This window comes from Trichoderma reesei (assembly GCF_000167675.1).
Source record: "Trichoderma reesei QM6a unplaced genomic scaffold TRIREscaffold_11, whole genome shotgun sequence".
Lineage (NCBI taxonomy): Eukaryota > Fungi > Ascomycota > Sordariomycetes > Hypocreales > Hypocreaceae > Trichoderma > Trichoderma reesei.
In genome coordinates, this window is record NW_006711158.1 from 1,092,111 (window position 1) to 1,106,459 (window position 14,349).

A 14,349-nucleotide genomic window follows, 5' to 3' on the forward strand; every position below is an offset into this window, starting at 1 on the left:
GTCACGGACAAGAGCAGTGCCACGCTACTTCTATTAGGCCAGGAGTGGTCAACCGAGGTCGCCTTGGTTTCCCCCGCTCGAGCCTCTCTCTCGCCCTTGCGACCCGGCCCGCTCCTTCGCCCTCTTCACCGCGGAGAACTTAGGGCCCGCCGGCATTCGATCCGGGCTGCTTTCCCCGGCGACGGACACTTCTCTCGAGATGGCCACCAAGCTCGGCCCTCTCCACCATTTGTTGGGCCGTAGACCACTGCGTTGGGTTCTGTTCGACTACCTACGTCCCGCCAACGCGAGTTCTCAGATACCGACTTTGCATGCGTTCGAAACGCACCATACGGACCGTCCCTCTTCGCCTTGTCCCGCCATGCTTCTACTGGTACCTTGCAATATCCGCCCGAATGGGTTCTCCATGATGTGTCCCCGCTACTTCGGGCGGTTCATCGGCATCTCTGTCTTGATGGGATGCTTCAATGCCTTGACGTGACTGGGGTGGAAAACCTGGTAGCTGGCAATACCCTGCCTGGACCTAGATTTGACAAGGTCCCTTCGATTGGCTCCCCAGAGCGCACTATGAGGGACCCCGATTCACTGTAGAATCAACCACGCAGTTCCAGCTTCTCCGAGGGCATCGCTTGTGGTCCCTGGGCGTGATTTGGAGCCTCTCTGGCGAGCACAAATGTATCTTCTGGCATACGATGTGGAGTCATGGTCAAAGCGGTTCCGCGAGAAGCTTGTGGAGCGATGCGAGCACGCGCACCAAGGCTTGAGGGGGGTGTAACATATTAGGCATTGCCACTTGCGGTAGGTTGCCCCCAGCCCAGACACATTCGGCGACCTCGGGGAGGCAATATCAGAGAGGTGCATACGGGTGTGCCCGCTAGAACGGTGACAATTTGGTTGTCCTTTTCACCCTATGATGCGTCCGGTGGCTATCTGATCGGCCTATCCCTCTTACGAAGCCCGTGCCTTAGTGTCGTCACTACCACCTCGTGGTGTGTCGTTGGTCCTGGAGGGCACTTCATTTCCTTTGGGCATCGTGGTAGCTTGGCTCCAAGTGTTGGGTCCGAGCGTGGAGCCTGGAGCCTGGGCTATCAATATCTGATCCGGGGACGGCAGAGCGCCCAGCGGAGGGAGCCGAGAACACGGTACTGGATTTTTCAAGGCCATCTGGGTGCCATGTCCTCGGTATTTGGTATGGAGAAGCGAGCACTCATGACCTTTTGCTGTTGTCTGCTAACATTATACGGCTCTCTGCCCATGCGCTCCCAGAAGAGTGATGGCCTAGCTTCTGAACATGCGGCGACTGACTACGACTGCCCAGGGTCACCGCATACCTAGCCGCAAGTCGTTCCTCTGGGCTGCATATTACTGTATCTCCGCCTGGAGTTGATATCTGACAGACTTGATATCGTGCCCAGCGTTGCTTGTTTGTTCAGCTCTACTAGCATCGGGGCAGATGGGAAGATCCATGCCGGGGCCGGTTGATTGGTTGATTCAGGGATGAGCGCCTAGCACGAGGCAGACGCCATTGCCAAGGGGGGGCTGCAAGCAATGATCGCCCCAAAAGAGGCTCTGGGGTCCCCATGCCTTGGATCTTGGTGTGGTCCCCTGGTGGGGAGGAATGGGGGGTAAAGCCTCGCAATCTTCTCTCCGCAGTCGACATGGCATACAGTATGCTCTCTTTTGGGATGATGTGCTAGTGTTCCAGACAAAGACGGTTTCACATCACGTCGCTTCCTCTACTACTAGGACTGACATGGCATGCAGCTTTGAGAGAAGATGATGGGGATGTGAGAAGCGCGTCTATGCCAAGAACTCATCCCTTGCGAGAATGTCATGGGGATTTGGCGTCTCGCGCTTGTTGCTTTTAGCCGCAAGCTGGTTGAAATACATACGTGTTAGTATATTGAGGAGAGATGGAAAAGGGGCCACGAGGCGCGAGACTTGAGCTGCTCATTAGACGGTCATAACGACGAATAAGACCGACGATAGTGGACAATTTGGCGATGCGTCCCTTGCAGTGCCATATGCTGGATTTTCCCAAAAGGTGATCATCTGGTATATCGGTGGCTTGAAGCTATTCACACAAGGTCCGACGGGGCAGATCAGAACAAGTGAGGAGACGGTCGTCGTTGTAGTATGTAGTAGTCTGCCAGGCAACCTCCGCGATTGGCCCAAGATATCATGCATTCACACACTCACACACACACAAAAGATCTACACAAGGCGACGTCAAGATGTCAGATTTTCTCTTGAGCTTCCCAAAAGAAACGGCAACAATGCGCTCGCTTGTCACAAATCCGATGCTAGTATGCGCGACCGTTTAGAGATGGTTCAACATGACACAAGGCAGATCTGCCTTGTTTTTTTGACCTGCTTTTTTTTTTTTTTTTTCAGCTGGACTGGGTGACGGCAATCAGGCAATTTTTTGTCTGAGAGTGGTGTGATTTGGGCGCTTGAGGGTTGGATTTGGGCTAGGTTCTGGTTCGGGGGGGGAATGCATGTCTCAGTGAGGTTTTGCGATATGTGATAGAGAGGAGATTTGTCGGGATTTTTGGTGTTGAGTGTAGGGTAGGGGAATGGATTTGAGTTGGCGGGTGTGTGACATGGCTGTGAATGGCAGACGTCGATGTTATCTTGTTGTAGTTGTTTGCGTGGATGCTGTCGACAGAAGCTGTGAATGTTGAGAGGAGATGAGAATAGTGAGTGATAGGGTGGATTAGTTAAGGAGCTTCAACTTCACTGCATTCTCATAGAACTGCCCATATCGAGCACGACATGCGTGGATTCCACGGTGATGTGAAACCATTTTACTTGTTTTCTATTCAAGTTCTGAATCAACTATTCCATGTCTACATCCTCTCCCGTGGCGGCGACTTCGTCCTCCATTTCCTGCAACACCTCCTCCATTTCCGCCTCAGTAGCCTCGAGGCCCTCGGAGCTCATGAGTTTGTTGTCCTTGTCCTCGGCTAAACGACGACATTATCATTAGTAAACCGCAGATAACAAATTGGGTGATACTTCGAAGAGAGAGAGAGAGAGAGAGAGGGCGAAAACTTACTGCGAGGCTCGACGATGAGGTTCTCTTGTACCTCACAGTCTGTAAGAACGGAACCTGCTCCAATGATGCACCGCTTGCCGAGGATACACCTCGTGAGCTTGCATCCCTTTCCGACAACCACGCCTTCCATCAAAAGACACTGAGACAGCTTGGCTCCTTCGTTGATCTGGCAGCCCGCACCAACGACCGTCTCCTTGATGGACGTCTTCTCCTCGACGGTGACGTTCTCCGCAATCAGGCTGTCCTGCTTGGTGATGGTGGTGCGGGGCTTGACGCCTTCGGGGTACGCGACCTTCTTGGGGTGAGCAAAGGGCGAGGGGTTCTCGGGATCCTCCTCGATGGAGGGGAGCTTGGCGAGCTGAAGGGAAATGGCGAGCAGCAGCTGTGCGGTATCGACGCGGCGCAGTATTGAGCCGGTGGCTTGGTCCTTTTGAGAGTGAATGTAGGCCAGGATAGACGGAGGCTCAAACTTGGAGCCCGTTGCTGCTGAGCTGTTCTTATCGCCCGTGTACTGCCCGTCCTTGGCAATGTTGATGGACGAAACGGCGTCCCTCGCGTTCTCTTGGTTTCCGGGCGCGGATTCGGCGGGCGATGAGCGGCCTTCCAGCTCAGACCCGTCCTCGTCCTCGTCACCGCCGCTGCGACAGACCTCGCCAAACGAGAGCTTGTCCGCCAGCCCGGTTTGCCAGCCGGCCTTGGCCCACCAGCCCACGACGTCTTCGCCGATGCTCTCCAGTCGCTCGTTCTTCTTGATGAAATCCAGGACCCATCGGGGGAAAATGTAAATGTGAGCGTCCCTGTGGGTTGTGTACATGCGCACCCGGGGGTTGGCCTTGACCAGACCGTGGCGGATCGGGATGGCTTTCCTCTCTTCCGTGAGGTCGTTGAAGGAATCGGTGGGCATGGAGTACACCAGCTTTGACAAGTTCTGGAAGATTGATCCCTTGGGAGGAGCAGTGGAAGAGGTGGGTAAAGGGGCCGTGGCGATGAAATCCGTCTCCTCGCCCTTGACGGGAGCACTGGCTTTCGTGTTGTACCACACGCCGAGACCGCCGCTGTATTTGGTCTGGTGGCCGTTGGAGAGCTGCTTCGCCCCGAGGAGGCCGGTGAGGCTGGCGGACTTGACCATCCAAGCCTGGAGCAGCTGCTCACCGGCGAGCTCGGAGACGAGATCGCACGGCAAGACAATGAAGTCGCCGGTGACGAGCTCTCTGACCTCGGGAAGTCGCAGTATCTCGGCGGTGCCCGTGTTTTGGTCCAGGTCAGCTGGGGCCAAGACATCGGGCCGTGGCAGCGGCAAGGCCGTGAGATAGGGGTTGGTGTTGAGGGCGGCTGTCAGGGCTTTTGAGGCTGATGGAGGACAGATGAGGGTTATGCCTGGATGTTGTCAGCCAATGTCTCATCGATGAGGACCTTTACTTCATGCGTCTTGATCATGATGTCGTAGCCAGAATGACTTGAGACTGGCGGATGAATAGAAGAATGCGGTATGAGAAACGCAGATTACAGACGAGCAATGCATGAGCCAAAGCTCAAGGAGAACAAGACGAATGGCTGCCGGAGCAGGTAGAGAAAAGCTCCTTACTTGTGATGCCGGTTCGGAGACAAAAGTCAATGGGGTACCACACCATGGGCCGGTTGGCAATGGGCAGCAGCGCCTTTGGGTTCTCATCGGGGTTGGAAGTGAAGGTCGGAAATGACGAGCCCGGCCCGCAGAGGATGAGGGCTTGAAGGCCAGTCGAGGCCATCGACAAGGCGTGAGGCATCGTGGCGGGGTGTCTGCTTCTGTGACGAAGAGTTCGAGCAGATGAAGGCCTATGGCGATGTGATGGCTCGGACTATTACACTGGTTCGAGACTCTGAGAAATGGCCCGCCAAAGAAGGGCAGAATGAGAAGCCAGCTGGCGGCCTTGAGGTGAGATTTGGCAAGGGTTGTGAATATCTTCAAATCCCCCACTTGCGGGCTTGAAGAGTCATAATAACTGCTGCCCAGTACCTACCATTTCCCACAAGGCTGAGAAAACAGCAGCTGTGGCGCAGGTCTACCAGCCACAGTAGTGTCAGTGCATACTCAATACGAGGCGATGGATGTGAGCCAATCACGGCGCGGGTTTCACGTGCACGCAGCCTCGGTGGCGCGGGATTTACATTGCTCCACCGCCGCAGCTACTGTACCTTAGGCAGAGGTAAGCAGGTAAGCAGGTAAGCCTCGGAAGCGTGGCGCGTTGCTGGGAACAATCTCCACACTGTTGACATGAGGCAAGCTGAAGGACCCCCAGCCACCGACTTGTTGCGACACACCTTTAAGGTCACCTTGGCCGGGCTCAGCTGCTGTCTCCCCACCCAGCACTTACACGTTCGTGTCTGTCCAATCTCCAGATACGAACTGCTGCCATCACCGTCCAGGTCCGCAGCCATCGTGCAGCCGCCTTGCAGCACCTTCATTGCTCCGCGGAATTGCCCCTGGGAATTGGGCGCTCGAGCCAGCATCGCAACCGCAACCGCAACCGTAATCGCAATAGCAACATAGCTCAGACTCCAGCTTGCAAAGCAATGCCACGCTATTCCGACTAAATGTCGCCTCCTTACGACAATCACGGCTCCTCCCGCTCGCGGCGAGGCGTCTGGAGCCACTGGGTGCCGCTTGCCATCACCCTGACCGTGGCCACGGCCGGTCTCGCCGCCTGGGTCTGGAGCCAGCGCAAGGAGAGCGCCGAGGACCACGCTGAGCCCGAGCCCGACCTGGACTATGAGCACGCCGACTATGGGGAGAATCCCGCGTACGGCGCCTCGGCGGAGAGGCACAGGATGGCGCCGCCGGAGCAGCAGCAGCGCGATGGCAGCTACGCGGTTGGCGCCGAGACGGCCGAGGGCACGTCGGGATGGGGATCGCGAATGAGCGCCTTTTCGTCGAACCCGCAGACCTTCCTCGACTCGACTGGGAAGACGGTCGCCGCTGGCGTTGCTGCCGCCGGGGCTGCGGTCGGCAAGGCGCTGGCCTCGATCCGCGAAGAAGACAGGCCGGAGCCCGAAACGAACCCTTGGTCCGAGAACAGAGAGGTGCGCAGGGAAAAGGGACCGGCGCCTGTTCAGAAGAAGCGCAAGACGGTCGCCATTGTCATATCTGCCGACTCCCAGTTCACCGACGACGACGACGACATTACTCATGAGCATGCCGTGAGTCCCCCCCCTTTTGCTTGGATCATTGTATGTGTTTCGTCAACAGCAGCTGACCTGGGCGCTCCAGTCCATCTTGAACCACATCCCCCGGCACAATGACCTGTCTGCCATCAAGCTTTTCGTGCTCATCTACGCACCTAGCTTGAAAGACACGGGTGAAGCCGCTACGAGTAATCGCCCGCCTCCTTCGGTTAGCTCATCATTCTCTAACGTTGGATATGATCAAGCTCAAACTCCCGAGGCCAAGAGCCCAGTGTAAGTCCACTTTTGACATGACCATTCACCACGATTCTCTGCTGACGATTATGCTTCCGTCGTGAAGACTTGGCGCGTCGGCTGAAAACACCTTGTTCAATGCCGTCTACTCTCAGGCCTTGGCTCTGGTGGACAAGGAGACCATGATTCTTCCCTTCACGACCCCCAACGGCCATACCCACATTCTGCGCCACCTGCAGCCCGACATCATCTACCTGCAGGAATCTCTGGCGGGTGAGAATGGCGGCTACGTCGCTAATATGCAGACTTGGTTCCGCCACGACATTGTGCTGGTTGTTGGAGCTGAGGATGGATCCGGCGGCCTGGCCGACAGCGAGTCCGAAGCGGAGAAGGCCGACAAGCCCGAAAGGTGGTGGCAGAAGTCCGAGCGTGTTGGCCGCGGACGAGGCATCATTGTTGTTGACAGCGTGCGTGTTAATGATGATTGGGTCCGTAGAGTTCAGGGCCGAGAATAAAGTGCTGTCTGAGCGATTTTTGCCACGGTATGTATGAGCACATTAATGATGGGAAGATACCAGGACGTTGATTTTGCCTATCTGTATATACATTTACTGTTCTGATTTATGGTGCATGTCCGAGAGTGCTGTTTAGCGCTGCGGTTGTTTGCGGGAGAAAGACATATACAATACAGATTCGGTATTCCTTTTTGACTCTTTGTGAGAGATGGCTTTGCTGCTGCTTCAGTTTTGGCGTAGGCCATGTACATGTATAGGTACTACTTAAGGCATCATGACGTTTTGGTCTACGAGAAGGGTAGCATTTCCGCTCTCTGAAGCTCTACCCGCAACTCTGACGACAAATGAAGTTCTTTGCTAGATGTGTATTTATTGATTCTATCCGAATGTTTTGAGTGTCAAAACCATAACATTTTTTTGTTGGAAATAACGTCGCGCGGTGTCGCTTCGAGTGAAGCCAGAGGTAGACAGGTACTTTATGTAGAAGAAAGAGCCTCGGAGCGAAGAGAGGCAGCGAGGCGGGGTCACGTGACTTGCAAGCCTCCGTCCTCACCCAGGAAATCCAACGTCTGGTCACCATCGCTTCACCTCAGAACGGCTTCCCTGCGAACGCCGGCAATCCCCAAACCGACCCCCGACCCTCGTTTCCCGCCAGAACCCGCCTCGCCCGGCCTCAGCATCGCCTGCCCATGGACCGCAGCTGATCTCGAGCTCTTGCGCCGCTGCCGTCGGCCCTCTGACCGGATCCACGCACGCTGAAAGCATTCCGTCTCCACAGCCCACTAATCTCGCGCCGCGACTCGAGCATCGCATCACGCCTCTGCCAGCCATCGCCCTCGACGTCTGCCGGGCATCGCCAGCTCAGCAATTGCGGCGCAGGTAGATGCTTGCCGTCGACGCCGCGACACACGCACCGCAGGCGTGGGAGAAGCAGAAGCAGCCGCAACACGCGCGCCGTCGTGCGTCCGGGGTCACGATGGCGCCGACCAACGTCACCACCGCCGCAGTCACGGCCACTGCGGTGCCGCCGCCGCCTGTGCCGACCAAGATGAAGCGCCCTGTGCCGCCGGGCATCCAGACCAACGGCGCCGCCTCGCTCGCCGCGTCGCCCTCGCCGTCCATGGCATCCTCCAAGCCGCCCTCGAGCGCGAAGCAGCCGCCCAGCTCCGCCAGCGACCGGGCCATCACGGCATCAACCGTGCGGCCCATCAACCGGGTCCGCCGCGACACCCTGAACCAGACTTCCGGGCGCAACTCAAGAAACAGCGCCGGCTTGCGATCGGCGTCGTTCGCAGCAGATACGGCTGCCCATAGCTGCGATCCCCCACCTTACGGTAACACATGATCCTTCCTCTTCCCGCAATGAGTGCGAATCCACAAGTGGCCTTCATTTCTAACCATGGATATGTTCGCGATATAGTCGTCACCGATGCCTACGTATTGAAGAGGAACTCGGGGCGACCGCCCTCTCTAGTCGTCCATATGCATCCGACACACTTCCGCTTCGATGGTCAAGATGGCATGTTCCAGTATAAGTCGCCGATGAAGATCTTTCTTGAGCATGTGAAGAGCCGCACGATCCCCCACGACCTCCTCCCCTACTTTGTCCAAGGCAAGGTACCCTTCTACGACGGCTGTCTCATCGTACAGATACACGATCACAAATCCGTGGTCCAGAACAAGGGTACCAAACGACCCTCGTCAGCCTCCAACGCCGTTGTGCCGTCGTCCATCCACAACTACAACCAATGGCTGACACCTTCACCCCACGTCCCGTTCCCCAAGGAAGAGCAGAATGCCGGTGATGCGGCTGCAAAGCCAAAAGAGGAGCCGAAGGAAGAAGACGCCGATGTAAAGGATGCGGATAAGGAATCTGCGCCAAATGCCGCTGGCAGCGTCACAGATACCAAGGCCCCCCCCAAACCAAAGATCTTCACCGTTGTGCTTCACCCTACGCCCGAGAGCTTGCGCATGGATCTCATGATCAAGGCGACAATGCCAAAGTCGCCTGGCGAGGGGCCCGGTGCTACCGACACTTTGGCCATGGCTCCTCCAGCGACTCCGTCCGCGCTGGTGCCGCCAACACCGACTGCCGCCAATATCCCGCCGCCTGCAAAAAGGCAGAAGCGAGAAAAGAACGAGCTGGACGCCAGTCTGCTACATGCTGCCGAGGGTCAGATCTTGCTCGCGACCAATGCACCCCTGATGCTCGAACCAACCAAGAGCGTGGAGGAAACCATCGCCCTGTTGGAGAAGATGTCGCATCCCAGCCACAGCGAGCCTCCGCCACAGCCCAAGGCTCGCAAGAGGACGGTGGCCGAAATGGCCGCCGACGAGGCCTTTACCGCAGAGATGGAGCGGTACATGCTGGTTCTCGACGACCGGCTTGCGCCAAACGCTCCCGGCGCGCAGGGTGCTGGTGGAGCGGATGGAGATGGCCCAACTGGTGCAGCGACGTTTGAGCCTCGCTTCGAGCGCTTCAACCTCATTGAGGACATCAAGCGGGAGCACAACGAAAAGAAGGAACAGGAGAAGCTTAAGCAGCAGGAGAACGACAGGAAGCTGCAGCTCCAGAGACAGCAGCAACAGCAGCAACAGGCGCAGCAGGCGGTGGAAGCTGCGCAGAGACAGGCAGAGGCCGAGAGACTGCGGCGCGAAGCCGCGGCGGCGGCGAGGGAGGCCCAGATGCGCCAGGCCGCCGAGGCCCAGCGCCAGGCAATCGCCGCTCGCGCTGCCGCGCAGACTCCCGCGGCGCAGGCAAACAACGCCGCAGCGCAGATGAACCAGACGCAGCACGCTCATCCCGCCCAACATCCGGGATTGAACAATGGCATGCCCAACGGCGTCCAGCAAAACGCAATGCCGAACGGTATCCATGGACCTACCCAGGCCCGGTTCCAAGCCCAGATGTCTCAAGCCCAGGCTTCCTCTCCCATCATCCGTCAGCCGACTCCCCAGAACATGTCGTCACCCATGGTTGCGGCCGCTGCCATGCAGCGGAACAACTCGACCATGGCGGCAAGCCCTCCTCGGCCGGCTTCTGTAGTGCAGAACCCGCAGGTATCGGTGCCCATGGCCCACGCCATGTCTTCTAGAAACAGCCAGCAGAGCCATCCATCAAGCACGCCACGCATGCCTCACGCGACGCCTAGCATGCCTCACGCAACTCCCATCAACCGGCCCGCCATGATTGCGACGCCCCGCATGACCCAGGCGAACAGCCCTCCGGCCATGATGGCGCAAAACTCTCAGATGGGCCAGCAGATGATGATGAACGCCCCAGGAATGAACCAGGCCAGCCCTCAAGTCATGGCCCAGATGGCCCAGCAGCGAGCTATACTACAGCAGCAGCAACAGCACCAACAGCAGCAGATGGCGGCGGCTCTGCAGAATAACAACTTCAATAACATGAACATTGCTTCACAGGGCCAAGGCATGACGCAGCAGCAGCAACAGATGATGCAGATAATGCAACGGCAAATGCTGATCCAACACCACCAGCAGCAGCAGCAACAGCAGCAGCAGCATCCGCAAAACCCCATGATGAATCCGCAGCAGCAACAGCAGCAGCAGCAGCAACAGCAACAGCAACAGCAGCAGCACCAGCAGTGGGCTCAGCAGTATGCACAACAGTTGCAGAGCATGCAAGGCGCCCAGATACGCTCGATGACGCCGCAGCTGCAGGCTCAGATGCAGGCCCAGATTCAACAAATGTCTCGCATGGGCCAGATGAGCAACATGGCGCGGGGCCAAATGAACGGCCAGATGAATGGGCAGATGAATGGACAGATGAACGGGCAGATGATGAATGGCAATGCTAATGCCAATGCCAACATGCAAGCCATGGTAGCCATGCAGATGCAGCAGCAGGCACAAGCTCAGGCCCAGCAGCAAGCCCAGGCACAGGCTCAGGCTCAGGCACACGCCCAAGCGCAAGCGGCGCAGGCGCAGGCCCAAGCACAGCAAGCGGCCCAAGCTCAGGCTCAAGCCCAGCAGGCGCAGCAAGCACAAGCCCAGGCTCAGCATCAGGGCCAAGGTCCCCAGCCAGGACAGCCGAACAACCTGCAGGTTCAGCTACAGACCCAGACGCGCCTCTTTTACGGCCGGCTCCTGAACACGGCGGCCGCCAAGTTTGGCGGAGCCGACAACATACCGCCGGACGCAATGGAGAGGATCAAACAGCAGGCTTTCATGCAAGCCCAACAGATGATGAGGGACGTGATGCAGCGCCGGCAGCAGCAGCAGCAGATGCGACTTCAACAACGCCAGCAGCAGCAACAGCAACAGCAGCAACAGGCTGCGATGCAAGGCGGGATGATGGGACACCAGGGAATGTGAAACGAGACCTACGGACGGGAATTCGAAGAAAGATGGAAAGAAAAAAAAAAGAGAAAAGAAGACGGGGATGTAAAGAGATGAAGATGTCTCGGCCTTTCCGGAGGAGACGGAAGTACAAGAATCATCTTCTTGTACCGTACGAAGCAGTCCGGCAGCTGTGATGTCTACCTAGGTAGGTGGTACCAGGGCGGGAGAGGAAGGCTGCCTACCTCTATTTTGATGTCATTTTTTTTTCCACACGGAGTTTGGGAGGGCGGATTACAATTTCGGCACCAGTCAGGATTACCGCATTTGGGCCAGTGTTTCAATACCCTAGGGATGATTTGTTTTTTCTTTTCTTTTCTTTTCTTTTCTTTATATCGGTAGTGGCTGCTCGAGACCACGATGGACTTGCTGTTTTGACTATTTTCTTGTTTGCTGGTTTGGAGGGGGAGGGGGATGGTGGGTTTGTACTTTCTGACTTGTTCTTTTTTTTTCCTCTATATCTTCCGGTTTTGCTTTTACCGCCTTCTTTCTAATCTCTCTTGAACAATGGGAGATGTGCCGACTTCTGGACTGGACATGAATTTGATGAATTCGCTCGGCAACTTGGCGTTTGGAGGGGGGTGTGAAAGGGGGTATATCAGGCAAGTAGGTAGGTAGCTATAATGAAGTTGAGATGCTTGTATAAGGCAGTGCAAGGGAAACAGAATAACAGGAAGACGTTGATTATTGGACTTCACTTTGCTGCGATATCGAGACAGAAGTAACAGGAACACGCTGGGGATCGGAATTGACCGAGTAGGTAATACCTTACATTGATTGCAGTCTGCTGTGTGATGATTCAATCGTCTTGTCTGGTGCAATTGGATGGCTTACTAAGCCAACACATGTCAATTTCCGTTTGATGGATGTGTAAGGTATCTCACAAGCAGACTGAAGCAAAGGACGATATCATTCAACTACGCGCAAAAGGACAATGGCATCCAGAAAATAGCAAAAATCTCACGATTGGAATTCCCATATCCTCGGGTAAGCTGTCTCTCCACCCAGCACATACAGCCCCCTTTTCTTCACCAAATGCTAACAGAAAAAAGACGAGCCCTTCACCGTATCTTCACCTGAAAATGGAATACATACCTTACTACGGGGGGGGGGGGGAGAGGGCCCATGTTTCCATTTCCGGTCACGTGCGGGCCGGCCTCTTCGGTTCTAGGCTGCCTTTAGCTGGAGCAATGACGGAACGTCACGTCAAGAGAAAGTTGGTCGGAGAAGAAGCAGCAGCAGCAGCAGCAGCAGCAGCAGCTCTTCCGGCTTAGCCCCCAATTCTTGTCTGTCTGTCTGCGTCTCCGTTTCGCGACAAGCTTGACGTTAAAACTTGCCAAAGAAAAGAGGCTGGACCGGAGCACAGGAATCCTCCTCTTCTTTTCTTTCTTCTATCTCTTGTTTAACCCTCCTTTTCTCTTCTTGCCGATTACTCCAGTCAAGCCTCGCTGCTTCGCCTTGTGCATCGCCCGTCTGTTGATCGTCGGATCGTCGAGCTTTTGGTTTCTCCGTCCCGTCCTTATCTGGCTTTGTCGGCGTGCTGTGTGCTTCTCTCTCCCCTTCTTCTCTCTCCCCTCCGTCTGGGCCGTCATCATTGTCCAAACCGCCACGCTTCGCCTCCCCTTCATCTTCTCTGCTAGCCTAATCGTTCTTTCGCTGCATCATCCTCGCCACGATGCATCCCCCACGGTTGTCAGCGCTGCTGCTGTCGTTCCTCCTGGCGCCGCTGAGCGCGGCCGCGATGCTGAGCTGCGACAAGATCCGGATCGACGGCCACAACTTTGACCTGTCGCCGCTTGGAGGCCCGCACTCGGTGGTGACGTCGCGGTTCGAGTCGAGCACCGAGGCGCACATCAACACGACGTACACGGTCGACATTTGCCAACCGCTCAAGAAGAGCGGCAAGGCCAAGTCCAAGGAGGAGTGCCCCAACGGAACAAGAGGTCAGCACTCTCCCATCTACCTACCTACCTACTCTGTTGCATTACACCAACGAATGACTTGACTAACCGCGCTTTGCATCAGTGTGCGCTATTACCCGGTTCCTCAAGGGCGACCAGGACTCCGTCACAAAGGTCGTTGCCATTGCGGGCGGGCTCGAAAACGCCGGCGGGTCGCAGTTCGAATACGAGGCGACGAGGCTCAAGACGAGCGACTCCAACTCGGACTCCCAGAAGGAGGGTCTCCGGCTGGTTCTCAAGGGCGGCAAGCACCCTCTCACCGGCCCCGTGTCGGAGCGAAGGACCCAAAAGGCCGTCATTGAGTTTCTGTGCGATCCGGACAAGACGGGCACCGAGGGCGAGTGGGCTTCCGAGGACGAGTACGAGAAGCCTTCTTCCGCGAAGCGGCGAGCTGAGGATGACAAGGGTGACAACAAGGACAACAAGGACGACAAGAAGGGGGATGGCGACAAGGACGACGAGGGCAACCAGGACTCGTCTATTGAGCACCAGCTGAAGAACAAGGATGCGGCGCTCATCTGGGAAGACTATGCCAAGGAAAAGGATTTCGATGTCTTGCGGCTGACTTGGTACACCAAGTATGCTTGCGAAAAGCGGGATGGAGGAAAGGGCGATGATCACGAGCCCAGCGATTCGAGCGCAAGCTGGGGCTTCTTTACTTGGTTTGTCATTATGTAAGTGCAGCACATCCCCCGGGAACGGCCCCGAGATGCAAACGCAGGCCGCCTCGATTAATGACATTTCTGCAGCGTCTTCCTCGGCATTGCGGCCTACCTGATTTTCGGCTCCTGGCTCAACTACAACCGATACGGCGCGCGAGGATGGGACCTCCTGCCCCACGGCGACACCCTGCGCGACATTCCCTACCTCCTCAAGGACTGGACACGCCGGGTTCTAAACACTGTCCAGGGCGCTGGAAGTCGAGGAGGCTATAGCGCCGTTTGAGCAGCGTGACGGGTTCGTTTTTTTGTGCATGGGCCTAGGACCGACTGAAATGGAGAGAATGGGTGAAACACGATGATGGGATGGCTGTGACAGGGTTATACAACGGCTGTGC

The 14,349-nt window shown here is 56.5% G+C and overlaps 4 protein-coding genes across 4 annotated transcripts; 3 read left to right on the forward strand and 1 right to left on the reverse strand.

Moving 5' to 3' along the window:
• Window positions 1-2,793: 2,793 nt before the first annotated feature.
• On the reverse strand, window positions 2,794-4,942 carry TRIREDRAFT_78843 (uncharacterized protein). Its single transcript, XM_006966126.1, has 4 exons — window positions 4,644-4,942; window positions 3,598-4,435; window positions 3,059-3,549; window positions 2,794-2,966 (listed from the first exon to the last, which is right to left on the reverse strand). Exons 1-4 carry the CDS (start codon window positions 4,822-4,824, stop codon window positions 2,839-2,841), a joined length of 1,638 nt encoding a protein of 545 aa, XP_006966188.1. The 5' UTR covers window positions 4,825-4,942; the 3' UTR covers window positions 2,794-2,838.
• A 705-nt stretch (window positions 4,943-5,647) lies between these two features.
• TRIREDRAFT_29770 (uncharacterized protein) lies at window positions 5,648-6,969 on the forward strand (the record flags this gene model as incomplete). Its single annotated transcript, XM_006965867.2, has 3 exons — window positions 5,648-6,235; window positions 6,306-6,493; window positions 6,561-6,969. Coding segments are annotated over 3 exons (1,185 nt in total), but the record flags the coding sequence as incomplete, so codon positions are not given.
• Window positions 6,970-7,945: 976 nt separating this feature from the next.
• TRIREDRAFT_122349 (uncharacterized protein) lies at window positions 7,946-11,307 on the forward strand (the record flags this gene model as incomplete). Its single annotated transcript, XM_006965996.1, has 2 exons — window positions 7,946-8,303; window positions 8,390-11,307. The coding sequence occupies 2 exons, from the start codon at window positions 7,946-7,948 to the stop codon at window positions 11,305-11,307; spliced, it is 3,276 nt and encodes a 1,091-aa protein (XP_006966058.1).
• A 1,744-nt stretch (window positions 11,308-13,051) lies between these two features.
• Window positions 13,052-14,237, forward strand: TRIREDRAFT_30275 (uncharacterized protein; the record flags this gene model as incomplete). Its single annotated transcript, XM_006965870.2, has 3 exons — window positions 13,052-13,274; window positions 13,357-13,966; window positions 14,042-14,237. Coding segments are annotated over 3 exons (1,029 nt in total), but the record flags the coding sequence as incomplete, so codon positions are not given.
• Between the last annotated feature and the right edge of the window lie 112 nt (window positions 14,238-14,349).